Source organism: Camponotus vicinus, unplaced genomic scaffold (genome assembly GCF_025532165.1).
Source record: "Camponotus vicinus isolate PSW18456_S1 unplaced genomic scaffold, iyCamVici1.0 SCAF_1, whole genome shotgun sequence".
NCBI lineage: Eukaryota > Metazoa > Arthropoda > Insecta > Hymenoptera > Formicidae > Camponotus > Camponotus vicinus.
Genome location: NW_028141945.1, coordinates 31,589,816 through 31,617,665, shown reverse-complemented (window position 1 = coordinate 31,617,665; position 27,850 = coordinate 31,589,816). Strand labels below are relative to the sequence as shown.

The 27,850-nt window shown below is 36.0% G+C and overlaps 4 protein-coding genes across 8 annotated transcripts; 2 read left to right on the top strand and 2 right to left on the bottom strand.

Annotated features, from left to right (window-relative positions):
- The first annotated feature begins 593 nt into the window (after nucleotides 1-593).
- On the top strand, nucleotides 594-4,303 carry LOC145960686 (bifunctional 3'-phosphoadenosine 5'-phosphosulfate synthase-like). 2 transcript variants are annotated; one of them, XM_083080308.1, is made up of 7 exons: nucleotides 594-897; nucleotides 1,009-1,200; nucleotides 1,416-2,051; nucleotides 2,174-2,608; nucleotides 2,713-2,919; nucleotides 3,046-3,328; nucleotides 3,458-4,303. In XM_083080308.1, exons 1-7 carry the CDS (start codon nucleotides 847-849, stop codon nucleotides 3,550-3,552), a joined length of 1,899 nt encoding a protein of 632 aa, XP_082936434.1. In that variant the 5' UTR covers nucleotides 594-846; the 3' UTR covers nucleotides 3,553-4,303. The 2 variants fall into 2 exon arrangements, with proteins under 2 accessions (XP_082936434.1, XP_082936444.1); XM_083080318.1 differs by having other exon boundaries at nucleotides 596-897; nucleotides 1,024-1,200; nucleotides 3,458-4,301.
- On the bottom strand, nucleotides 3,802-14,855 carry LOC145960662 (protein qui-1). Its single transcript, XM_083080279.1, has 16 exons — nucleotides 14,760-14,855; nucleotides 11,418-12,571; nucleotides 10,791-10,870; nucleotides 10,594-10,716; nucleotides 10,151-10,293; nucleotides 9,915-10,075; nucleotides 8,705-9,109; nucleotides 7,854-8,611; nucleotides 7,206-7,739; nucleotides 6,884-7,124; nucleotides 6,092-6,750; nucleotides 5,679-5,985; nucleotides 5,349-5,574; nucleotides 4,441-5,153; nucleotides 4,044-4,301; nucleotides 3,802-3,929 (listed from the first exon to the last, which is right to left on the bottom strand). Exons 2-16 carry the CDS (start codon nucleotides 11,524-11,526, stop codon nucleotides 3,916-3,918), a joined length of 4,731 nt encoding a protein of 1,576 aa, XP_082936405.1. The 5' UTR covers nucleotides 11,527-12,571; nucleotides 14,760-14,855; the 3' UTR covers nucleotides 3,802-3,915.
- Nucleotides 14,856-15,178: 323 nt separating this feature from the next.
- On the bottom strand, nucleotides 15,179-23,741 carry Sec24ab (Protein transport protein Sec24AB). 2 transcript variants are annotated; one of them, XM_083080292.1, is made up of 15 exons: nucleotides 23,556-23,741; nucleotides 22,867-23,026; nucleotides 21,298-22,427; nucleotides 21,014-21,169; nucleotides 20,795-20,910; nucleotides 20,126-20,228; nucleotides 19,859-19,988; nucleotides 19,672-19,781; nucleotides 18,893-19,508; nucleotides 18,233-18,562; nucleotides 18,055-18,165; nucleotides 17,709-17,881; nucleotides 17,287-17,622; nucleotides 17,065-17,168; nucleotides 15,179-16,908 (listed from the first exon to the last, which is right to left on the bottom strand). In XM_083080292.1, the coding sequence occupies exons 2-15, from the start codon at nucleotides 23,003-23,005 to the stop codon at nucleotides 16,794-16,796; spliced, it is 3,669 nt and encodes a 1,222-aa protein (XP_082936418.1). In that variant the 5' UTR covers nucleotides 23,006-23,026; nucleotides 23,556-23,741; the 3' UTR covers nucleotides 15,179-16,793. The 2 variants fall into 2 exon arrangements, with proteins under 2 accessions (XP_082936418.1, XP_082936425.1); XM_083080299.1 differs by having other exon boundaries at nucleotides 19,859-19,985; nucleotides 23,556-23,740.
- Nucleotides 23,742-25,025: 1,284 nt separating this feature from the next.
- On the top strand, nucleotides 25,026-26,692 carry LOC145960694 (E3 ubiquitin-protein ligase RNF212B-like). Of its 3 annotated transcripts, none has more exons than XM_083080331.1 (4): nucleotides 25,026-25,285; nucleotides 25,373-25,551; nucleotides 25,931-26,157; nucleotides 26,376-26,692. In XM_083080331.1, exons 1-4 carry the CDS (start codon nucleotides 25,177-25,179, stop codon nucleotides 26,524-26,526), a joined length of 666 nt encoding a protein of 221 aa, XP_082936457.1. In that variant the 5' UTR covers nucleotides 25,026-25,176; the 3' UTR covers nucleotides 26,527-26,692. The 3 variants fall into 3 exon arrangements, with proteins under 3 accessions (XP_082936457.1, XP_082936467.1, XP_082936476.1); XM_083080341.1 differs by having other exon boundaries at nucleotides 25,931-26,150; nucleotides 26,376-26,492; XM_083080350.1 differs by lacking the exon at nucleotides 25,931-26,157 and having other exon boundaries at nucleotides 26,376-26,495.
- Nucleotides 26,693-27,850: the final 1,158 nt, after the last annotated feature.

The window sequence follows — 27,850 nt, the reverse complement described above, 5'->3', positions numbered from 1 at the left end:
AACAATTTGCTATTAAGACTATTCCTAATTTCGAGTCATCGTGTAAATGTATATATATATATTGACATAAAAATGTGTAAAACGCGGAAAAATTTGTTTATCAAAAATCATTTTAATTAGAATCTTAATCGATCGATTAATTTTTCACTTCTTCATTCAAATTAGAAAGCATTACATATTATGAGTAAAAGAAATAAAAATATTTGAAGTATATATTTACAAGAAATGATAATAATTAATATTAATCGTAATATCTTAGGAAAGATTCAAAAATTCGTAAACAACATCTATGTGAGATAATAAATGCAAATGTGATATCAAGGTCGCTAATAATGACCTAATTTGATCAGACAGAAATGTTGATATCGCTTATCTGTAGCAATCGGACACGTATACTCAGATAAAATCAAATTTGGGTCACATCTCTCACTATAGTTCTTTTCAAACACATTTCACCGAACTCGTATAAACGTTTTCTTCGACGTAAAATCCATTATGTAACATATTTTGGAGTAAATGACATTATTTTATGTGAAAAATGGAATTATCAAAGTTACTACATAAAAATTAATATTCATATATATATAATTAATGCATGTGTGCTTAAGATTTCTGTCAATGTATAATGAAAGCGACTTTCTTCATACTTTCTCGCTTTTAGTATGTAGTTTACGTTTTGTATAAGAGATCAGTTTTCTACGGTCTGTCGCATGCTTCAAATGTCGTGTTGTGTCTCACGCTAATTCGTTAATTGCCATACAGGAAGAGAGTATAATTATACTATTAACTATTTAAGCAAAAAGAGAGATAAATAAGAAAATAAACGAAGTGTCTATCCGGAAAAATATGGGAATCTTTACGCGATCAGTTTTGGAAATTTCGGATTCTCCGAAAGAGGTGAGATAATATAAAATAAAATTACTGCAATGAAAAAAGTATAATGCATCGATGAGTCTCGATAATCTTCATAAAAAGAGGAGTAAAAATTAATACGAATAAAAATAAAAGTGTATTGGATCACAGGCGCAGGCAACGGCAACTAACGTATCGTCACAGGTGCATCATGTGTCTAGAGCGAAACGAGGACAAGCAATCGGCTCTGTCCGAGGATTTTGTGGGTGTACAATTTGGATGACAGGGCTTTCCGGTGCCGGAAAGACTTCCGTTTCTTTTCGACTTGAAGAATATCTCGTTTCTCAAGTATGTTGCTTATGCTATTACTTCATCGTACACACAACTGGTGATTTATTAAAAAATTCTAAAATAGATAAACGTGTATATGGTAAGCAGAGATCATTCATTTCTGAAAGCTCACGATCTCTCTCTTTAATCATATACACATTTATTTTATAATTTAATTTAATCGCTCCATTTAGCAATATATTAAAATTCAATGATTATTTCTCGAACAAAAGGGAATTCCTGCGTACAGCTTGGATGGCGACAACATACGCACCGGTCTGAATAGTAATCTCGGCTTCAGCAAAGAGGACCGCGAAGAGAATGTGCGTCGTGTCGCCGAAGTCGCGAAACTCTTCGCGGACGCTGGCATTATCACCCTCTGCAGCTTCGTATCGCCATTCGCGGAGGATCGGAAAATGGCACGCGAGATTCACAGAAATGCCGATCTGCCCTTCTTCGAGGTATTTGTCGAGGCTTCTCTTCAGGTATGCGAGTCCCGCGACGTCAAGGGGCTTTATAAGAAGGCGCGCCAGGGTATCATAAAGGGTTTCACCGGTATCGATCAGAATTACGATGTGCCGGTCACGCCTGATCTCATCGTCAACACAGAGAACGCCACCGTTCAACAATCCACCGATCTCGTCATCGACTTTCTCCAGCGCAAACATGTTATACCAAAATTGGGCGAGTCTAAACAACCTTTTCAGGAGCTATTCGTGAAGGAGGATAGATTAGAGGATGTCCGAAAGGAAATGAGAACTCTTCCAGCCTTGGAGATCGGAGAGATAGATGTGCAATGGGTCCAAGTTCTCGCTGAAGGATGGGCGACACCTTTAAAAGGATTTATGAGGGAGCATGAATATCTTCAAGTAAGTTTAAACCTATCCTATATAATAGCTATGTCTTACATATAATAGTTATATCTTAAATTAATAGATGTTACGAAAATTAATATAAGAAATCAAATTACCGTTTTTTTTTTCTTATACAGACGCAACATTTCAATTGTCTATATGAAAACGGGGTTCAAATCAATCAATCAATATCCATTGTTCTTGCCATAAGTACCGTCGATAAAGAACGCTATTTCGATGCAAATGCGCTCGTTCTCAGATATCAAGGTAAGGATCTTGCAATATTACGCAATCCGGAATTTTACCATCACCGTAAAGAAGAACGTTGCTGTCGGCAATTCGGTACAAACGATCCTAGACATCCGTACGTCCGAATAATTCGGGAATCCGGCGACTGGTTGGTTGGCGGTGACTTGGAAGTGGTTGAAAGAATTCGGTGGAACGATGGTCTGGATCATTACAGACTAACGCCTAACGAGATCAGGATCAGGTGTCAGGAGATTGGCGCCGACGCGGTTTTTGCTTTCCAATTGCGAAATCCGATACACAATGGACATGCGTTGTTGATGCAGGTTGGTGGATGTTGACTCTTTCTGTACGAAATAACAAAATCGTCTCCGTGTAAACGGAAATGTTCGTTTATCACTTTTGCATAGATAATCTTGTTGCATTTCAGGACACTAGAAAATACCTTATCGAAGAGCGTGGCTTCAAGAAACCAGTTCTTCTCCTGCATCCTCTAGGTGGATGGACTAAAGACGACGATGTTCCTTTATCGATTAGAATACAACAGCATCAGGCTGTCCTCGAGGAAGATATTTTGCACAAGGATACTATTCTCGCTATTTTTCCGAGTCCTATGTGTTACGCCGGTCCTACCGAAGTCAGTATATTTTTTTCAATATTTTGTTAAACGATATTTCTTTTACGCGTTCAATATCTCTGATATATGTAAACTTACTAATGTATTTAGAAAACGCTAAATTATTTATCTAATTTCATCTTTTAGGTGCAATGGCATGCCAAAGCTCGTAAGGTCGCAGGAGCAAATTTCTATATCGTTGGTAGAGATCCCGCCGGGGTGCCGCATCCTGATAAATCCATTACATCGGATGGTAATCTTTATGATGCCACTCATGGCGCACGCGTCCTTTCAATGGCACCAGGCTTGCAAAATCTTGAAATTATCCCTTTTAGGGTAGCCGCCTACGACACTAAAGCGAAAAAAATGTCTTTCTTCGAAGCTGAACGGCAGCAAGATTTTATTTTTATCTCCGGCACTAAAATGCGCGGTATATATCTATATCTTTCTTATTTAAATTATCTATTAACTCAAATAATTTTGATATTAATTTCATTCATGTAGCTTTCATACATAACTCCACAAGATTTATAAAAATATTTATTTTCTTTTACGTTAGCTTTGGCCAAAAATGGGGAAGATCCTCCCGAAGATTTCATGGCGCCGAAAGCATGGAAAATTATCGCAAAATATTATCAAATTGCGCACACATGAAGACGAGAACCGAATTATCGGAATAAATAATTGACATTTTTGTAAATGACATAATATAACTGATACTTTTTTATATTGTATACATACAATATTGATATTATTTTATTATTACAATTTTATTTGAAGTAATAAATATAATAAAATAAAATATTAACGAAGTATCAGGTATATTGGTAAACTATTATGGAATTAAAAAGTGCGATAATATATGTACATATGAAACAATTCTTGTATTTTGTTGCTAGTCTGTTATCTCTGGGAATATCTTTATTTATTGCATCGAATGACACGGAAGGACATTTTGTAACTTAAATATATTCGACAATCAATCGCGAAAATTGTCGATAGAAAGTATTCTGCCATTTAATCAGATATATCTGCAACATATAATATTTTATCACTCTTAATTTAATTTTCGTATATTCTTACATAAATCAGTTTTTCGCTCGAATAAATTGGCAAATAAAAATGTTACGTGTCTTCACGTTTACCTTCTTCTTCGGAATCGGATATTCGGGTAGCCTGGAGCGAACTTTGCTTCGTTAGTGTTCGGGCTAGGCCACGTGGTCTTGGCGGCGGCGATTGCTTGTTCCAAAGCGCCTCCAATTGATCAAAATGTTGAGATTGCGCTAAAGCGGCCTGTTCGGGACCTAAACCAGGTTGAGAACCGGCTAAACCTGCTTTGCTGATTTCTTCCATAGACGCACTCACGCTAAAACGACGTTTCTCGATATTCGAGACTCTGATATCTAAAAATAAATGTAAAATTGTTATATAAATTAAATTCGTATCTTATTTTTTTTTTAATTTGATTACACGATTCTCTTGAGCGATGTTTTAAAATTATATCAAAATGATTAATAATTAATAATCAAAATGATTAAATACCTGACGTAAGATGCCCATACTTTCGTTGCCAGGTATAAGTATCTAAGGATACCTCCTTCTTCAGTAATCTTCTAGCAGGTCGTTTCGGTCCTGATGGTCTCAAATCTCGTGGCGCTACATACAACGGCAGCTTGACATATTGTGCAGGAGTATTGTGCAGACATAGAATAGGCATGCATTTGTGTTCTAATAAATGCACTGCCATCCTGGAACAATCGGTGGACATTTCAACCCCCAAAACCGGTACATGTAGCATGATGGAACTGAGAGGAGTGCCCTTCTTCGTATCCCAGACGATGAGGCTCTTGTCCTCGCTCCCGGAAGCAGCTAGAGTGCCGTCGCCGGAGAGACGTACGCAAGTCACGTAACCCAGGTGGCCTGTGAGAGTATGCAAATCGGCTCCGGTGTTGATGTCCCAGACGATCAAGTTGGCGTCCCTGGAGCCGGATACCACTATGGACTTGTCAAGCACCGCGACTGCAACGCAAGTTACATGGTCGGTATGGCCAACCAACACCTGAGAAAGTTTACCGCCAACCAATTGCCACACTTTTAGGCTCATGTCGCGAGATCCAGTGATCAGGTACTGAGAATCGGGCGTTGCTACCAAACATGTGATATCTTGCGAGTGCGATACTTGATGCTTTTCTTCGGGACCGGCTCCCAGACTGAGTATGCGCACCTGATTATCGCCAGATCCGCATACCGCATATCTGAAGTAGCGAATTAATTAAATTGATATTACGAAAAAGCGATTAAAGTTCAAGTAAAATTCAAACAATGATTCAAAACAATTAATTATTAACAATTAATTATGCTGATAAAAATGTAAGGAATAAATATAGATAGAAAAGCAAGATAAAGAATATTTCAGCATAGAGGATCATACAGATCTGCTTTTGTCTTACCTCATATCGGACGCGACAGCAAAACATCGTCCAGGTCCGCAAACAGATTGGATCAGTGTACCACTATCTGCTGCCCATACCCTGATAACGCCAGCTCGATCTGAACTGACCACCCTCCTTCCATCCAGCATAGCGGTGACAGCGGTCACTGGTGCCTGATGCCTGAACGTAGCTACGACAAGCCCCAGTGTCAAACCCCACACGCGCACTGTCTTGTCCTCAGATCCTAAAGAATTTTTTTATTTTTTATTTAATACAATTACACATATTAACAGCAAAATTTTAATCATAAAAAAAAGAAATCATTTTATAAAATATAAAAACATATACCAGATGCGACAAAAAGTCCTGACGCGGAAAATGCAATGCAAGTAATACTGGCGATATGCCCTTCCAGTGTGGACAACAATTCATGAGTATTTAGCTGCCATAAATTAACCAAAGAATCGACACCACCGGTGACTGCCATTGCGCCATCCCTGGAAATATCCAAGCAGGATATCGGCGCGGTATGAGGTTGTAAAGAATCCTGTTTTCCAGGTTTTTGCGGTTTCGGCGGTGGTTCTTCACCGCGGAAGCTCCAATAAGTCACCCGACCTCCTCCACCAGTTATCAGAAAATCATCTTTCTCAGTTACCTGCGAGAAACAAAAGTAGAAATGCTATAGAGATTGAACAAAATCAGAAAACAGTGAAACTGGCATAAATGAGAAAAAAAGTGATTGTAATTTTGCGTTTAATCACCTTAACCGAAGTGACGCTTGCCGATGGATTAGCAGGCAAGGTTCTAATCAATTTTCCGCTATGCATATCGAACACGGAGACTCTGCCTTCGGTACCGCCAGCGATAGCTCTTCTACAATCTTTTGCCAAGCAGAGACTTTTAACTGGTCCCTGATGTCCTCTAAGCGTGTGAATCTCCGTGCCTGTTGCCAAAGATCTCAGATAGAGCTTCTGATCTTCACAAGCGGCTAGGAGAAAAACTGAATCTGCGGACACGTCTAACATGACCACCGGAGAAGGAAGAATAATGCTATTGAGAAGACTGAAGCTTTCCAAAGACCAAAGACACACAGTTCCGTCGACTGATCCTGAAACCAAGACTTCCCCCGCTGAATCAACGCGAATAGTAGTGACAGGACCACGATGATGATCAACTTTCATTAGAACCTCGCCAGTGAGCAAGCTGGTGGCAATAATTCTGGAATCTTCACCACCACTCACAATAACAGAGTTATTAAGGGCCGTGGTTAAAGTGAGAACTGGTGCGATATGCTCGCAAATTCGACGTTTCATGATAAGCTCTTTCATATCCCAGACAATAATAGAAGTGTCTTCGGAGCCGGTTAGCAGATACTGTGATTGATGAGTAACGGCTAAACACGAGATTGGACTGGAATGTCCTGGAAGAAGAAAAATATATTAATTAATATTTTTATGAAAGATTATGATGGAAACATCTCTGAAATTCGAAATAAAATAAAAACCAATTTAAATAATTCATTAATTTATATCAAATGAGATTTCTGTCTTTACCTTTGAAAGTATGAACGAGCTGACTCGACATTACGTGCCATAATTGAGCATCTCCTTGCGATGGTACAACGATGACATGTTGACCTGATGGTGCCGCTTCGATCAACTTGACCCCTTGAGGACACGTAATTGCTCGAATCTGCAGTGGCAGAGGTGGTTGTAGCCATCCGTTCAAGGGTACGAGTAAAGGAGCGGTATAACCATCGCACCAAGCCATAGCCGCCATAACCATTCTACTAACCTTAATGAAGTGGTAGAATAAGCTTTTTTGTGGATTGATATCATTTTTTTATTTTATTATTAGAAGGTAAAAAAGACTCACGAGGTCACCGCCGTCTTCAGCGACCGGCCTTAACCAGCAAATGAGCTGAGCGGCAAGCTGAAGCGGATCCCTGGTAAGGACATCGCTGGATTTCCTCACAGCATAATATACAAGTTCCAAGTCGCGTTCAAGGAGATACCGCCTAGCGTGTTCAAGGACGCATCGAAGATAGCTTACAGAGATCATTTGAACAGCCGCAAGAAGAAAATCGAACGCGCAAACGGCGAGTTTCTTCAGCTTATCAACGTCGGAAGCTTGCAAAAGGTGCAGCCACGCTTCTTCAACATGTCGAAGAGTATATGTAATATCCTTCGTTTGCGGCGCGCTTTGAAATGGGGTTTCTTTGGCAACGGGAGAGGCTGGATTCTTTGGCGATTTGTCGGAGCTATCATCGGCATCCTCGGAGAAGAAGAGACTGGCCAGTTCCGCGTGATAGCTGCGAGAGTCATCTTGATTCGAAAGATACTTTCTGAGAGCGACTTCGCGAAATTGATTGCGCCAGGAGAACATTAATCGTCCGCTCATCACTCGTACCTAGAATATTTTGTAAAATAAAAATGTATGAGAAGTAATATGGAAATGTTAAAATGAAATTAAAAGCGATCATCTGTGTCGAGACTAATCTATTATATTTATTATAAGACTTACCTTGAGCCACGGTGCAAATGTTCTTCTGACCAAGCACCAAGTCGCAAAGTTGAATTGACTCTCCTCTAGAAGCAAGGGTCCTTCTCCTCCAGTAGGCATGATCAATTCGAGTATTTCTGTCTCCGATAAACCGTATTCAGTGCAAGCGAGAATCGAAGCAATTCGATTAGCAGCGTCAAGTCCAACAAGCTCCTCCAAGTGCTCCAAAGCCACGTCGACGCGTGGTATTGCAGATATGCAGCCAGATAAATCAATAAGAATGTCAGCGCTGCGCAAACGATCCTTTTGAAGCGGCGTGAGACGCATTCCTTCAGGTGGAAGCGCGGAAGTAGCGACGAAATGGACGCCTGCGGGAAGAGCGAGCGGTAACCAGGACAAGGCGGCGACAATATCGCACTCGAGTGGATGGAAGCGATGAAGGTCGTCGAGAAGAATAATTAATTGATCCGGAAGAGGATGCTCCTCTATGCGGCGCATGATGAGGTTGAACCAATTATTGAGGTAGAGCGGATCAAAGGAGGCGTCGCGTGGTAGATTACCATCGTTGTCACCGGAAAGAAAACCAACATGTTGACAAAGAATACGGAGGAGTTCCAGGCTGTAAGCGGATCGAGGTGTTGCAGTGCACAGTCGGACGATGCGGAGTGTTGGCGCTGAAAGCCAGTCAGGCGAGTTTTGGTAGACGCGCGCGAGAATGGAGGATTTACCAGAGGACTTGGGTCCATAGATCAGAATAGGCCCATGCTTATGCTCCTTGCCTAGAAATGTACGAGCATGCATATATATATAGTCCGTTTTTTCATTCTCTTACGCAATTATATTGTCATCTTGCAAACGTAAAGTTATTGTACCTGCAAGGATAAGCTTTTTCACTCGCTCCACAACTTCGTCACTTTCGTTGGCCAACGGTAATTCTCGAAGAAGGGCGAAATGCGCCATACTCTCGGCGTAGACTTCCTGAACCATCTTCTTACGACTTTTGATTTCCGGATCAGCTTCTACGGATGCGTTCACCAGCTGCTGCAATCTGTCCAGTATCAGTTCTCGAAGCTTTCCAAGATACTCATCGTGAACGTCGTAGTCGGCATCGATACTGCCATTACGATATTCCACGTGTAAATGCAGGACATTGTCATGAGGCAGAGTGGCCTGAACGCGATCTTTGAGCTTCTCGGCAGCAGGTGTACATTTCGGAGCGTCGTTGCCCGTCCATTCGCGAATCACAGCCATTATTCCCAAACCTTGCTGGTCTAGACCTGATAGGAATGCTCCAACGATGATATACCGTCGATAAATTATTAGTATTCTTATATATATGTGTATGTGTATGTCTGTTGTAACGAAATATACCTATAGTAATAAGAGAAATCTTTTAAAATTTCAAACGTTCGTATTCTAGCCACATTCATCAAGCGTTCAAAAATAAATAATTTTTATATGGCCAAAATTTTGATCAATTAATAGTAATTGATACGAGATTGGACTGGATTCAGAAACTAAATCTCCTTTAAACTAACGAGATGGCTAAAAATAACTCGTTTCGAGCAGCAATTAAATTCCTGACTAAAAAACGAATTAACGCGACATTAAACGAAGCAGAAAATGGCTCAATTTTCAGCTTTTACGTATAAAAGCCTCTTGTTATGACGTGCGATGCAAAATAGTCGTCGCGCGTTTGACGGAGAGTAATTTAAGCGGCGCACTTTATGCTTGACCCAAAAGATCAGCACATCTCCTATTTTTAGAGAAGAAAGCTCGACGAAATCCGCCATTATAGCAGATCGAAGCAATCCTGAAATATGTCATGCCACACCGACAACGTGTCACCGTATGAGAGCCGATCAAATATTGACAGCGGGAGCAGTGACGGTAACCTGATCCATATTGCGTTATTTATATATCGATCTTGCGAAGATATGACATGTATGTAACATATGCCAGAATATCAATCACTCTTACGGATCTTGTCGCGTGTCTATTCTTACATTTTAGAGACTTGATAAATGTGTGATTTTGATAATATATGTGACTGATTGATGAAAAATTTAAACTGTTACTCACTTAGGCCGTATTCCAACTGTCGTTCCACCGTACTCTTCAAGATACACCTCAACTCTTGATTGTCTGGTTGCTCCAGGATCGCACATTCCGCGGCGGTCCTTAGCGCTCGCCGTAGGCCCGGCTCTTGATCCTTTTGCCATTCTCGCTGAGCGGTTTGCACGCTGTTCACACGTAACTTGGTAATGATTCAAGAGTAGGTGAAAAAGGGAAGGACAATTCTAAACATCAAGCGTTACCTATTAGCATTCAACACGTAAGAGTGCCCGTTGTGCTCGTAATAATCTTTAAGAAGAGCGTAGTGTGCGAGGAGCGTTTGGAAGGTAGCTTCTTTCAATTCCGTTGGTATCCACCCTACGCTATAATTTGTTCCCGTCAACAGCTGAAAGGATGACAAATGGACAAAGTTATTCCTCTGCATTTCGAGCAGATGTAAGAGAAGAAAATGCAAGAAAAGAGAAGGAGATATACGCGAGATAAAATGAGAGAGAGAAATATCATCTGAGAATGAGATATGATCAATGAATATTTTCGTGTAGCACTGTAGTAGATGCAGTATAACCGGAGTATTCCATTAGGATATTTGGCAGGATATGCGCATACAATTTCTAATTCTACGCGGTAATGAAAAATAAATGTGGTGACGGAGTGCCGATCGATAATGACGCCAAATGTTTCTTACCAGGAGGAAGCATCCCCGGGAATGTCGGTGGGACGCGTTTATCTCCTCCAAGAAGAATTCCGCCAGACGTGGATTGGTATCCGGGTTATCACCGGTTCCGTATTGCATATCCACCAGAAGCACCTGCGCAAGGCGAGCGCTTTCGCAAGCGGTCAACGAACACACGATCGTTAAAATAAATGAATTCGCTTACTGACCTCGATTCCCATATCATCGTAAATTGATTGCAGTTCCGGACCGACCACCTCCAGCAGCTGTTTGCGCTCTTCCGTAAAGTCTGTAGTCGGCAGAAATGTCGAGCGAATTTAATTTCATGTTATTGAGAGGTTTTCTCTACCGGGAGAGCTTTATACCGGTTTTGCGTCGCGTTTACGTGGTAACATTATTGCAAAATTATTGAGACCCTGAATCTTATTCAATACGATATATTTATCTAATACAAAGTATTTACTTCTAAAAAAGCATGGGAATTCTCAGAAATATTTTTCATTTGATTGAAATTCTCAGGGATATCTTTTCTAAAAAAAAATCAGGAAGGAAATTCTCATGAAATTTTATTGGAAATTTTTTAAATAACTTAAAGGATTAAAAAAAAATTCTCTCTTTAATTATCTATAAGTCGGCAATTCGTTGATAAGAAAGTCAAATTGCATAAAAAATCTTTAAAATATTCTTTGGAATTTTATATAAAAATACCTGGAACTTTCAGAAAATTTTTTTACAAAATTTAAGTAGGGACACCCTGTAATAGATTTTATATTGGATTCGTACGCTTCATACGCGAGCAAAATTTATTGAAATTTTGAAATTTTGGGAAAATTTACCATCTCTTTCGCTGGCGATGAATATCTTGATGAGTCTCGGTGCCGGTAGATGTGCGGGGGGTGAACCGCCTTTGATGACCCCCGCGATCAACTCCACCTCAAGATTCATTGTTTTTGAGAGTTTCGCGATTCGAATTAGACGCTAATCATTGCTTACGCATTTTTATATGCGATTCCATTTCTCGTAGAGTCTGAGATATCTTTATTTTCGTCCTACACTACGTTGTATCGTTTGATCGCTAAAGCTTTGTCGACCGTTTTATCATTCGAGACTTTGATTTCTTAAAGATACGTATGTGTATTTGTATGTGTGTATGTATGTATTGTAAACTCTACTGCATGTCTTTTTTTTTTAAATATTTTTTATATTTTTAACTTCACATAAATTCGTAATCCTTCATACGGACGTTTGGATTAATTAAGCTTATCCGACTCTTTTATCGTCGGACGTCTGGACGTGGGACAGCTCGAGTGCTTAGACTTATATATGTATGTGAATTTCTTATCCACCGCTAGACTTTTAAATTCTTCACGACATTAAATCTTCCAATGCAAAGTGTCTAAATATCTCGAGCATAAATCTTTTAGATTTCTGCGTTTTCTGACGTTCTAACAACTGGACTTAGTTATCATATGTGCAAGGTACTCGTGTATCGATATATGTACTTGTGATCGATCCGGCGATCAATAATTAAACAACATACAATAGTCGATGCTCAACAAATAATAGAGATTGTGATTTTCGATCTATAGCTCGTTATTATATATTTGTATGCATATATATATATATGCTTTGTTTTACATATATATTCTATATATTTATATTAATTTAGTAACTAGTTAATCAGCTACGATTGTCTTCGCTTGCGAATGCAATGAGCGTTACATTAATCCGTTAATATACGACTAGGCGACACTCTCGATTGCCCTCGCGATACCATCCTATCGATCGCTAAATAATGTAAGATCGATGACTTGCGAAAGCGATCTGATCGCCTTCCGATCGTTATGTTAGTTTGTACTTATCCCAAGCGTGCTCATTGGTCATTGCCCAATTAGTTGACGGGCCAAGGTATATGATGGGCTTTAGGGAGAATATCAACCGCCCTGATGTGCGGCATCCTTTACGTTCCCATTTTCAGGGTGAAGACCTTCTGTAACATGAAAACAGATAGAGAGAGAGAGAGAGGGATATAGAGATCCCGGTTTGGGATTCGACTGAAATTTCTTCCCCTCGCGCGACGAGACGAGGGTTAATATCGGATGAAAGATGTTCCTACGCCCGCGCCCCAAAGTTGAATCGATCGAGCTTTCTTTTGACAAATTCGGGGCCTGCGTGTCGCACTTTACGCACAAGGATGCGAGCATATTTTAAGAGGGTTTGCGCGATGCGTATCGATCTTTTCGACCGACAACGGCATGGCACGGCATACATGACGCGGATACAGGGCGCGACATTCGGCAGTGCATATACATCGATAATCTCAAATTTACATTTCGACGTATATACCTGTCAAATGCACGCGTCGGTGTGTATCAGCGTCATATCCCCGTCACAGCTAGTGTGAACTTTTGACCCGCTCCAGCACGTGGCTGAACTGTCGTGACCATTGTTATTTTCGCGAGCTCGAAATTACAAGCTGGCGAAAATCGTTCGAGCTAAGTTTCTCGGATATTAATTTTAATCACGAATACAATTCAGCCGCGCCAAGTAGATAATTCAACGTAAATGGGATTGATAGAAAACAAAAATGTCGAGTTTCGTTGAATCGGATAAACCCAGTATTTTTAAGTTAGAATATATATATATATATATATATATATATATATATATATATATATATATATATAAGCAGAGAGAAGTGGCTGAAATTAATTACAATTATAAATTATATAATTAATTACAATTATAAATTATATAATAATGACCAGCAATTATCTCTCTCATTAACGGAGAGAATCAAAATACACACGCATATTAGTTTTTTTTCATTTTACACTTTTAAAATGAAAAGAAAAAATCTTGTACGCGCGTCTTTCAGGGAATAAACATACGTGCGAATTTATGGGAATTTCGGCGTAATATCTAAGTACACAGTTTCTCGTTATGTGGTTTCCTCGCGGACCTCAGGATACGTGTTGCATCGAGAAAGTGAGCAACGCGCGCGACACGTACAAATATTTGCTATCCCGCGCACACACTCGGCTAGGACGAACATGGCAAACAAAAAAGGAGAAACGTCGCCAAGTGTCGACGACAATTATCGCGTCGTTGCGACGCAGTTAGATCAATCGTGCGAATCAACGGCGAGAAATTCGCGTTATCGGAACAGAAGGCGAGAGCTTTGAAGCAACATTTTTCAATAAAGTACAATATACCGTTAATGATAATAAGCCGGAAAAGGCCGCGCGTTGGACGATGGCTATCGCGTTATTACGAAAGGAAAAAACGAAGGGAATTCACCCGCGATACACGCGAAAGGCGACGATAAGAAGATAAAAATAGAGGAATCCCATCTCGTAGAGAATTGTTACTAAACATAGTTCCACCCGGAGCTGACCAATTAACCTTCCGCCAACGTACGAACCCCATCTCGATCACGTATTTGTTTACAAAGTTTATATCCGATACCCACTTGAATCGTACCATTTTTTTTTTTTTTTTTTTTAAGCAAATGCCATCGAGTTTTATAATTAATTTTTTAACTCGTCTTTAGTCGATATATAAATCATTTGATGCGAATAAATATATATATAAATAATATGAGAGTTTCTTCTTCTTAAACCTCTCCATAATTCATAAATGCATTCGCATCTTTTATTATTTTACATAAATCATTCCGCGCGCGCGTACAGTAATTACACTATCGCCTCCATGTTTCGCCGAATTAATTCGGCGTTTGTGTCGCGAGATCGTAACGAGAGGGAGAGGAGGATATTCCAGCCGAGCTAGGAAAGAGCAAAACAATCGACGCGTCATCGCAGATTATCGGCGGAAAACGTTAAATCGAGAGTGGCGGGGCGATTGCATTCCCGAAATATTAGATTTATTAAACATAAGACGTCACAACTGCTTCCCTCACGAGCCTCATTCTTCCCTCCCCCGCTCCCTCCCTTATTCGCACAGTGGCGTTCTATTTGAATCCCGCTGAAATTTCCATTTTGCGTTTTATCAGCCCCCCACGACCGACGAGCGGCTGTCGCCGCCGCCCGCGAAGGATGCGCGGAAGGAAGGTGGATGAAAAAATCGCAGCCTGGCCCGGTCGATGCGGAACTCGAAAAAAAAGAAGGGAGAAGGAGGAAGAGGGGGGGAGGGGAGGATCCAGTCAAAACAAGGCTTACCTAGGTCGCCGAGCAGCTACTATAACGAAGGCCTTCACCTGCTCACGCGGACGACGGCACCACTACTGATAACGTAGTCAAACGGCCGACGCCTCGCGGAGCGCTGAACGCCAAGCGCCGACGCCGACGCCGTCGTCGCCCCCGACGTCGGCGCCGACGCCGATATCGGTGATTCGGTGCGAGTGTAGGATAGAGAGGGAGGGGGAGGATAGTTGTACGGTATATATATCGAGATGTTATCTATATCCTCTCTCGAACGATACAAATTTGCATCTATTATTGTAATAGCGAGTAGCTTTTTATACACACACGCGCGATATATTTTATACATCAAGATTAAAATAATAGTGACGTATATGTGTGTTGGGATAAATTAGGAGATTTTTCGATATATCGATAAAAAAATAAAAATAGCGGACTAAAAATTGAAGCATTTTTTTTCGTAATATACAGTTGGTGATTTATAAAAAATTGGGTGGTACACGGACAAGGCTCGTTAAAAGATGTACAATAATTTCCCGTATAATATGTGTAATTTATGTATGTATGTATGTGTATGTGTGTGTGTATGCATATCTATATATATGTATATATCTATGTATGTATATATAAATGTTTTATTAAATAATAGACTAAATTGTCATGCTATTTTTGCTTCTAGCAAATCGTAAAATATGATGACAAAAAGAAACCAATGCCAGGAAACTTGTTTGGCAGCGCGATACAGTACGAACAGCATGATTATATTTTACAATATTCATTTTTTTTTTATTTACTATAACACTCGCCAGCACTCTATATATTCATTCATCATTATTTATTTCTTATAAAGTCTTTATAGGCGAGTCTTTTATATCCGCTTCGACGATCACGTATCAGTACTTTACATTCACGTGAAATTATTCTCCGCACCTCCTCCTATTCAATTACATAATTCAATTGCAATATCCTTTAATCGTAACGTTTATCGATTGTTTGAAATTGTCGTCGCGACTATGCTTGTTGCAATGTCTAATCTTACAATGTGATTAACAACCTGTCATTATCTGAAGAATGACATACAGCAACCGATAATATAATATTTTATGAGTCGTTACTATCCTCTTGTTCGTTTTATTGCCTATAGGTGATTAAATTGCAAAAAGTACATTGTTTATCACCATTAAATATTTTCATTTGGCGACACACGTCTTGCAAGTACACACACTTTCGTTTTATTTTACTACTTATATTAAAAATGCAAAATTGCACATATTTAATACCATTTCTATTGCGTATAATTATTTATAAATAATATTTGTATAATCATTTGTAAATAATATTTTTTACGATTTTTTGAAGATGTGTGTGTACATGTGTGTGGTATTTAAGATAAGAACACTTGCGTATTAATTTACGACAATAACGATAATTTGACGAACGAGAAAGAAAGAACATTTAAAAACATATATAATTAAAAAAAATTCTATACAAACATATCTTATTAAACAGATTTATATTTGTCATTATTGATATTATTCAACGAATTACCGTTATTGAAAATTATATACCGTTAGTGAGAAAGAAAACTTTCTTATTGAAAAAATAAAAATTTTGTTGAAATAAAATTGCTGTATAGATGTAACACGAATCATAAAAATTGGATACCATTTACTGGATATATATGAGTTAAAGCATAGAGAAACTGCTTAACCCAAGTGGCGCAATTAGAATGTAAATTGAAGTTATTGATGATAAAGAATTATATATGTAATAATAATAATAATTATAATAATAACAATTACAATCTATCATATTTAAATGCGTCAGTGTCTTTCAATAAGGCTATCACTGCTGCATAAGTAGATGGCATAAATAGATCTTGAATCATGTGATATGTCCCAAATATATCCCAAATGACACCCAAAATCGATGAATTGTGATGAATCACACAACTTTATCGTCGCACAATTTTTTTTGATTCCATGTGATTCATGGATTCGATTAACTAACACTTCCACAAATTAATCTCACCCAAGAATTTCCTTAGTTTGGTCACTCCTTCACTTGCGTTTTGAGATGTTGCAAGAACTCGTAATAACTAAGAGCGGATTCAAATCGATCTTCTATCAATCGTTCGATGAATAGTGTCCTAAAATGACTGTCGTCCCTAAAAAATAATTAAAAAAAATTGCATTATAAATATAATATATAAATCAAAATATAGATGATTCAAAAGATACATAGATTGAAGATAATTATATATGTTTAATAACTTGCAATGTGTACTACTTCTTTTGTTATCAATTAGAAACAATATAATTACCTGATAATTTGTACAGATACGTAATACGGCTTTTCTTCTTGCAAGCTAAATATAAAATTTCGCAACCGTTCGCTTTCTACTGTATCCAACTCTGGTAATTCGTACTGCAAAGTAAATTTAAATGATGAATTGGATTTCTATCTTGAATTCTATCATAAATTTTTATAATTCATAAATTACAATCTTTTTAAATGCAGTTGATAAAAATTATAAAACGCTCACCATTTCTTCCGGGATAGACACGAATGCGGAAACTCCGAGTACATTCGAACAAAATATTGGGTTAATATTTTTGCCAATATAGATGAAGATTCTGTCACCAGCATCCATAAGAAAGGCGCCTCGGCTATCGAGTTTTTCTGCGGATAAATGAAGTCGCGGCGGCTGCGGACACACTTTGCCATCAATGTCCTTTGATTTGCGGTCATCGAGCGCGTGAATAGGATACAAATCGGGAAAGACCACCTGTATTAGTTGTGCTAATGGCAATGTCTTCAATTGAAACATGGCGAATACACGATCATCCAAACGTGTACTCGTACCGGATCTGAACGCTATCTGTAAATTCATAACAAAAATACGAACCATAATGAACGTGTCTAAATATAAACTATGGTGTATTTTTTAGATCATTAATAACTTACACTTTTCAACAACGCGATAATATATAATGGCAGCAATTTTAAACTTCCTGGTGCGATAAGTCCTCCGCTGCCGGAAGATTGTGATAGCCGAAACGCAGACAAGACATCGATAGCAACATTTATTAATGCATCTCTAGCATCTGATAAAGACGACTGAAGCGATCGATCGACAGCTATAAATATTTAAATAAATGCTTTTTTAAATTTTATGTATAATTACAGGAACTAGAAATGTTTTATTATGTATGTATTATTATTAAATTTTTGTTTTACGGATTATATTTTAAGAATTTATAATTCAAAACGCTATGAAATTAAAATAAAATTAAATAAAAGATTGACTAACCCATTTTTGATAACAAGCCCACTATGCATTGCTGATCTGCAGAATACAGGACATCCGATAGACTTGCCACAACTGGCAAGCACAGGGTATGTACTCTAATCCTTCGTTCACCTTTAAATATAAATATACAAAATATATATGAAATGTGAGAAAAAATTTCTCCAAAAGATATTATTACCTTTGCTCGAAGTATAGAGAAGAGACGCTTGGAAGCATACATTTTGCACGTCGGAGAGATTCTCATCAATAGAGATTTGCATGCCGAAACCAGCATCCGGATTAATGTTTGGTAAACAGAGGAGATCGGTTGATCGAACGAAGAAACTGCCGTGAAAAGCATGGATGCTGAGACCACGGGTACAGCGAAGCCGCATTACCGCCTCGAAGCCGATCTTTCTGGTCAAATAACGGCGAAACAATCTCTCCAATGTCTCACTATTCTGCAACTTTGACGCTCGAAACAGTGGCAGATGGTAAATGCAGCCACCAGTAAACTTTGACATACATGCTGCAGAATATAATAAAAAAAGATTAATGTTATAAATATTTGTCAGTAACGTAAATAAAGATTGACAATAAGCAATACATTTTCAAATTGAACTATTTACTAATTTATGTAAAGAAAGAAATTTTTCCAATTATAGAAAATCAAAATTTCTTATTTCTCAAAATATATCTGATAAGACTTAATGGACAACCTATTATTTTTTAAATCGTACGATTAAATTTATAGAAAAAAAGATTTACAAAATCGCAATGATTAATTATTTGCAGTTACTATTTTATTGCAAAATTTATTGTTTTATTAGAATAATATCCAATAAATAACTTTATTTACATAAAGTTGCCAGATCGCTGTATTGACTATTCAATAAGAACAAATCAATCGCAATCTGTTGTCCACTGCAATCCAGAGCAAATCTTTTATAAAAATCTGTTGCTGGATTAAGATGCGGCACATCTTTGTTCGCCCTAGTATTGGGGTCTTCTCGGGGCTGTAAGGCTCCTGGACCAAGATTAGGCAGACACGTTTGGAAAACAGTGACGCGTCCTCCAGTAGCGGAAAGAAGTTTTAGGGCAGCTTGAAGAGCAGCGCCGAGAGCGCTGTTAGTATCGTGAGTACCACAAAACTTGACAGATAGCTGGGCGAGAAGATCACGAATGAGCTCCTCGCGTTCTTTCAGATTTACAATTAGGTTCTCTGGACATGGCAGGAATACGTCATCGATATCTAGCATGATCATCTCGTGCGGCTGCGATACATTATCAGGCATGCTGAAGAAATGTAAAGCAGAGTCGACAGCGAGAAAACCGACTTGGGTGCGGCTGTCGCCGGGGAGACGTGATAATTCTTCGGTGATGGTGTTGCAAACAATCTGCAAATAGCCACTTTCCACTGCGAGGCGAGAAACATCCATGACAAAAAGATAAACAGCAGGTTGAGGTGGACGGACCTGGAAAATACGCGGTATCCATTAAAATTAAATCGAAGAAAGCAAATTTCTTATGCATACAAATTTTATAATTATAAATAATATGTAAATATTTGAAAGCTGGTTATTTATATTTTAGTTAGTACATATATGTAATCGAAAATAGAAAAATAAAATCACTAACCATATATTCGCTTGGCGCGATAAACTCTATCGTGCCAGTTCTGACTTCTGGTCGTCGCGCTGGATCACCATATGATTTCGTCACAGGATCAAATTGAAATTCTTCAGGAACTGCAACAAGATGTAAATATATTTAATCGTCATGTAATATTAAGCAATAATGTAAACAACTTCAGTATGTTTATTACGTTCATTAAGTCTGAAACAAAGATTGCATTTCCATCTTCTCGAATCGACAAAATATACAAATGGGTTGATATATGTTCTGCAAGCTCGACAGCGTACGATTGTATTGCACTGTATCACTGCCAAATGCTGCTGGGACAAATAACAAATTTCACATTATTAAATTTATTTTCACAAAAAATATTTTTAAGAATTATAAAATATATTTCACATAATCTAGGTTCCTGTATAATTTAAATTATGAAAATTTTTTCACCTATATTACTTACGTTTAGGTCTCTAAAAGGATGTATTAGTACGCCAAATGGCAATCTTGATTTTTGAAGAAGCGAGTTCGATTCCGGGACTTTTGTCAGTGTACACCTGAATATGCTGTAATTATTTGATACATTAAGAATGATTATTTACATCCTAAAACACAGTTTCAGTAACAATAAACATTCTAAAAATTCATTGTTTAATTTTCTTTATATATTAAATATATGCATTCTTTTAATAAAATCTCCATATCTTAGATAAAAAAATAGAGAAAAGGAAAAAATATCAATAAATATGTGAAACGGACTAAATGAGAGCCAAGTGCGAAAAGCAAAGTGCAATTTTTCATTTTATAATGAAACTCTATGATGAAACAAAGACATCTCCTCATGATTTCAGCTATGAGAAGGAAAATTCTGGAGAGAAGCATTGTTAATATTCAAATGTTCGAAATGTGTTTTTATAAATGCTATTAGGATTGCAGAGAAGCAATTCATTTACTTATCAATATTATAACAAATATCATTTTGCTGATGATCCGATCTAGCAACCGAACCGTTCAAATGAAATAATTAATGCACTACACATAACATGAAAAAATTGTGTTCTATCATTCTCATTTAATTCCTTCATTGACATTTAATATCAGAGTTTACAATTTCTAAAAAGAAAAAACTTACTCAGGATTACAATTTACATTATCCAAGACTTCCTGATGCAATCTGATCTTTGGTGGCTCAACTTTTTCAGGTGGCAGTATATTTCTGCATTGTAAAAGATCTACCGCTTCCATCCCCTGAAAAATATTAATAATATGTTAAAGTAACACATTTATATGCTACATTCCATATACGTAACAAACAGTAAAATATTTTGATAAAAAAAATAAAAATAAATACCCATAATTTGTTGTAGCTACTTTGTGTAACGTTTAGATTGCCCATCTGATTATTTAATTGATTTAATTGGTCAGGATATATATTAGGATATCTTCTATTTAACGAATCTAATGGAACGTTTGTCATCGGACCGGGATGTTGTGAACGAGTATCATACTAAAAATATAAATAGAACCATTAATATTATAAAATTACACAACTTCACATAGAAAACTATTAATGAAATAAAACTTAATTTTAATATTAAATGTTACAATATATTATATCTTCTTAAGTTCCATTACCGGCTGTTGCCCCGGAAGAGGCGGCATTCCTGGTAGCGGCGGTCTCGCACCATGTAATTGATTAGCTCCCAAAGGCGGTGCGGTCGTTCTTGGAGGTAGCATCGTATTGGCAGTGTCTTGTTGTGGATATCTTCTTTGGCCAGGTAAATTTTGATGTATATTCTGACCTTGAGAAGTATTTCCCAATCCCGTAGAATCCATGTAACCAGTAAGTAAATTCTGCTGTGGTTTCAATGTTTGAGGACTATAATTTTGAGGATTCCATGAATCTATATTATGGCCTTGTGAACCGAGGAATAAGTTTGGTGTGCTAGAATTCAATGGTGTTGACGTTGGACTGAATAGATTCTGTTGACTGCTATATTTGAGTTGAGGATTACTTAAGCTTTCGGAAACACCGGTTGTCGGTTGTGATGCTTGAATATTCTGAGTTCTTGGAGACTGTATATTGGAAATCGCTGGATCTTGTTGTATGTGCCTGATTTGATTCAAATGTTGAGGGGTATTCGAAGGAGGTAGATTAACATTGGCTGAAGATGGAAAAGTAGGATCACATTGACCATGCGCCAAGGTTTTATTTATTCCAGTAAAAGATGTTTGAACTCCTGTAGTTTGATCTGTAGAGACTTGACTAGTCTTATCAATGTTACTGGATGTTCCAGAAATACCTGTGGTCCCCTGTGCAGCATTAGGAAGGGGATTAGTTGTCCATTGATAACTTTGGTTTACTTTAGCAAGCTCCGGTTCGGTAGTATTTGTGAACGTTGAAGGAGCAGAGCCTGATGACAAGTTTTTGGCTAGTAAAGGCATTTGATTCGAAGGAATTGTGTTTCTATACTGAACTTCCTGATTAGGTTGGGATACAAAGGCAGTCGAAGGTGTACTGACTGCAGCATTTGAATGAGCACTAGTAGCATATTGGCTAGAAATCCCATAAGGATTTACAGGATTATACAATTGTGTCGTCCTAGGTAGCGAAGGCAAAGCACTGGAGCTTGGAGGTCCATTTATTGGTGGCATTGGTGGTCGAGGCAACTGAGGCCGATATTGATTATGAAGATATTGAGTTGGCGATGGGTCTCTGGAAGTCTCCCTGGACGGGTCACGCGACGATTGCGATGATGGTGTACCTACAAATACGTTTAGTTATCTCAATTTTAATAAATTTTCTAAACAAGAATCAAGTAATATTTTTAAAACTTCAATTAATAATCATTATTATTTAAATAAGATATAATTGATTATAACAACTGCTTTATAGAATTTTATGTAAATTTATTATCTTTCTTAAAATAAAATTTTATTTATATATTTAACTAGATATTATACAAACTATATATTAAGATATGGAATTCACAAAATTGTTTATTAACAACCAATTTGTTAATCATTATTTCAAAGAAGCAAAAGATTTATTGATTATGTTATCTCAGTTTTTATATTATAAAGTGTTAAATGTATAAAAACCTAGATGCTATTGGAAAAGTTATATATACATTATACTTAAGATATAAAGAATTTCTTTGCTCATACATGCTATTCTATTCCCTTTTCTTTATAAAAACTTACCAGTTAGATTGAACTGGGGAGACTGCATACCATTTTGTTGAGAAGCAGAATTTTGGCCATTTACTATCGGCGATGGATCATTCTTCAAGGAATTGGGCTCTGTATATACTGGATATTGGTAACCACTTGATTGTGACATTTTGTTACTTTAACAGTCACACTGCAAATAAAACTTATTATTTAATAAATTAGGATAACATATGTTTAAACAGAAATATGTTTTCTATATTAAAATTTATAAATTATTTCATTTAAAATCTATCTTCATATTCAAGATAAATTTAAGGTATATAATAAAAAAGTGCTTAGAGATTCTGCTTGAATTCTTTTTGTAAATCAACAAATGATGTAAATCAACAAATGATTGTAAATCATCAAACATTAATTAAGCATGACTATTGCCAGTAGCAGTAAGAATCTTACGATACTATCAAATTATGGGTCTACGCAAAGTAACTCATAGACTATACTGAATAAGAAATTACAGATTAAAAATTAGACAGAATGAAAAGAAAATGAGAGGATCAGAGCTACATCGAGCTTACTCTAGGGCAATTATCATATTTATTAATCCAGGAAGAAAATATGAATTCTAGCAGGTTGACATTTGAGTCGTCAAAGCGCATTGTCAGTGTGACAAAAGGTTAAAATGCAGAACGGAATGGCTGGAATAACCGAATGCTCCTTACCTTTACAACAACGCGGGTCGTTCGAAATTAGAAACGGATGGACGCAGACTCGCGCATTACCTCGCTTATCTCCACGCAATCCTACAGGACGATATAATTGCAGCAACCCGAGAACGGAGAAACAGCACACACAACATTACGTGGCAGCTCGCGCGACTGCTGCGCCAGGGCATGGATAGACGATAGCACGTGACGATACTAGATGGCAGGATACTAGAAATAAATTGGCGCTGAAAATTCAAATTTTCCAGAGATATTTTAATTCACATTAAAGGCCTATCCAGACAAATTTGTCTAAATATAAGCATAAGGAAATGGATTAATTTATTCTCCTTATGGATATGCTTATGGATCAATCAATTTTTTTATACATATGCTTATGCGCTATACAAATTTGTCTAAATATACCCTAAAAAGGTCATTTATTACCATGCATTCTTATCTAATGCAGCCTCCTCTTCGAGTTCTCGGGTTGTTATAAACTGTCACATTTCGTTGGCCTAAGATTGTAGGGTCTCGTCGCGTTTCTTTCTTCTTGTGATGTTTACCGGAATATCTTCTATAGCCATTTGCTGTCAGGCATTCTTAAAAATGTTTAAATCATTGAAGCCCCCTTTTCTTCATTCTCTCGATCGCTGTCTCTTTTATTTATTAAAAAATATTTTATTTAAAAAATGTTTTTATATAATTATTGTATCTCTCTTAGTCTGACTCTTCCCCTTCGACCTGTCCGGCATGGGTGACCTTATCAGTAACTACGGACAGTATTCATAATCCATTCTTATATTTAAAATCATCTTAAATAAAGATTGAAAATGTTATACAACCATTTCATTAGCTGAACGGAATCTTAAAACTTGATCTAAGGTCATACTTAAGATAATCTTAAATATAAAAACTCTATGAACACCGGCCTGCATTATTGCCCTACATTACTCTATGTTAATTTTCGCCTGTATTTTATAATATACAGGGTGTCCGATTCTTGAGTGACCAAACGAAAAGTAGTGGTAGATTGGATCAAATTGAGAAGAAAAGTTCTCTACCATATTGCAAAATTCGCAATAATTATTAAGTTATAGGCAAAAATGTCTCAGCGCATGAGAAGCGATCTGTCTACCGCTTCTTATACTCTGAGACATTTTTGCCTATAACTTAATAATTATTGCGAATTTTGCAATATGGTAGAGAACTTTTCTATAAAAAGTAAAAACTGATTACTAACGCGAGTTCTAATTGGCTTCTTCTTTTCTGTTTTCTGCTTTTATGCCAAGATTTAAATGCGGTTACGGCGATTAAAATTTTATCTATTTTTAAAATTTCCCCTTAAATCTTTATTCGTATTCTGATAATTTGTCACTTTTTCTGAGTGATATATTCATACAAATCGTAATCGATTCTAAAAGTACATTCTTGATTTTTTCCGATTAGGAAATCTGTCGATGTTGGTAGCACTAGAAGTAGCGCGAATGTTGACTAATTTCAATTCATTTCTTGACGCCATTAAATAAAGTACGCGGCACTTGCTATTTCGCTTAAGTCCTGAAAAAGATAATAATAGTGTTTTAAGTTGCACAGTTATACGTCGTTATACATAGATACTTTTTATCTACATTTCAATATGGATTTATTCATTTGCAACAAATGCTTCATCCCGATATACAGAGGACATCGGCCATACAACATTACACAGTGCGGCCACATTTTCTGCCAGAAATGTGTGCAACAAGGTAAATAATAAAATCATGCGAAGAAACGGTATCACACATACACAGAATTTAATATCCATGATTAATTTAATTTAATTTCTGTTACAGTGGAAAGGCAGTGTCTACGATGTCAATATATCAGCCCCGCATATATACCGTTAAAAGATCTGATGCCTACAACGATCTCGTTTTTTGAGCCTGTCAACGAAATTTGGGACATGCTATCAAAAGCAGATAATTTGCGAACTGATCAGATGAAGATAATAATGCAACGCTTTCACGAAATTGTATATCATCTATTTTATTTTTTTATGCTTCTCATGCAATTTCTTATCATACACAAAAACACACACACACACACACACACATACACATATACATGTATATACATTTCTTATATAAATATCATACATACACACATGCACGCATGCATACACACATATGCACGCATATATATATATATATATATATATATATATATATATATATATATATATATATATTAAATAATATCTTAAATAATATAAATATATAATATACAAATATACACACACACGCACATATATATTTATATTATATATTTCTTATAGTTATATTATCTATATTTCTCTTTGATCTTATTTTTTTAATAACGATTCTAATAATTGTGTCATGATATCTTTTAAGGAAGAAAAATGTGAGAAATTAAAAAGTCATATGCCTCAAGTTCAACGTAATTTTAAAATATTAAGAGAAAGATATATAAATCTTAAGAACGAGACAGAAAAAGCCCGCAAAAAGTTATTACAAATGCAAAATACATGCAAAATGCAAAATAATCAGCAATCTGTATTCTGCAAAATGAACGCACCGATAGATTCCAATTCTACTCGTATACATTTGTCAAGTACAGAGTAAATACAAAAAACACATATTAAGCTATTTATTTATATTTTTCAATAATTATTATTATATAATATAATAATTAATATAATATAATATAATATAATAATATAATATATAATATAATTATTAATATTATATTATTATTACGAACGAAAAATATTAAAAGATCTGAATAATGCGATTCTTTATTAAACATTTTCTTAATGCATTTATTTTTTGTTTACAGATGTGCCTCAGCATCAGTGAACTCTTCGAAATTCTCTAATGCGATACCTAAATATCAAATCGATGCCGATGGGTTTCGCGTACCCAATCCAAAATCCGGCAATTCTCTTTTTAAAAAAGATACGAGTTCAAATTACAGTTTCATGAAATAATTTTTCTTTGTGTTTTTCTTTCTTTATATATTTATATAATCTAGAATTCATTATATTATCATACTTAAGTTGTACATGAAGTGAGAACTAATAAGTTTTATTTACAGTTAAAAGAATAGTAATCTAAAGATAAAAAAATATCAATAAATTTTTGTTGTGTATTAAAAGAAAGATCCTTATAATGTGATGTGTTTCACATTATATTAATTCATTCATATCATATTATAATTCATTACATTATTTATATTTCTTCAAACTTTTATTAGATTATTAATTCTACACACATATAAGATAATTAAAGTTAGAGTTAACTAGGAGTTCTAAATAACATGTAAAAATAGAAAAAATATGAAAAATATAATTAGTATTATTTCTTGTATTAATATAAAATAATAAAATATAATTATAAAATAATAAAATGGATACTTTTTTCTTTTATATAAAAAAATATTATATTAATATTTGTAGATAATATTTGTAAAAGCAAAATATATACATAAATTTTGTGAAAAAAATTAGAAACATATTGTATTAAATATTAGAATAACATAACTACATATCTTAAAATATATATTCGAAGGCTGTCGTATAATTTTGCAAAGCAATTAATTAATTGCATGATAATTTATCGGTTATAATATAAATACATTTATATATATATATATATATATATATATATATATATATATATATATATATATACGCGAAATATTAAATAATAGGAAGTATTTTAAATTACTAAATAATTATTTATTGTATAATTGATTGTTATGTTAATTACTCACAGTCCTTTAAACAATAAATAATTTAAAATTTTATAATATATAAAACGTGAATTGTTTTATATATTATATATACGTTATATTATAATTTAGAATAAATCATTATCAAGGAAGTTAAAAAACCGAGAATAATATGTTTATTTTAATAATAATATGTAAATATGGTAAATATTTTATAAATTACTTATCGCATATGTGTGTGCTCCGTATGTTCCTCAATGCTTTTTCACTTTTCCTCACTTCTTTTCTTTCTTTGTACATCCTTTGCTGTTTCTTTATGGCACTTACACTCACCCACGAAAACACGATTAATAATAAAATAAAATATAATAAAATACGATTAATTGATTACATGATATACTTTGCACGGTATTCCTGATCACGGAATAATTACATGAAATACGCACTTTGTTCTGTCGTGAAAGAGTAACACATTTGAGAGTAAATATTTACACGAAATCAAAATCATATCCCATTCGTTACAATAATACACTAACACTTGTTACTACAGTACTTGATAATATCAAAGCATATTCACTCTG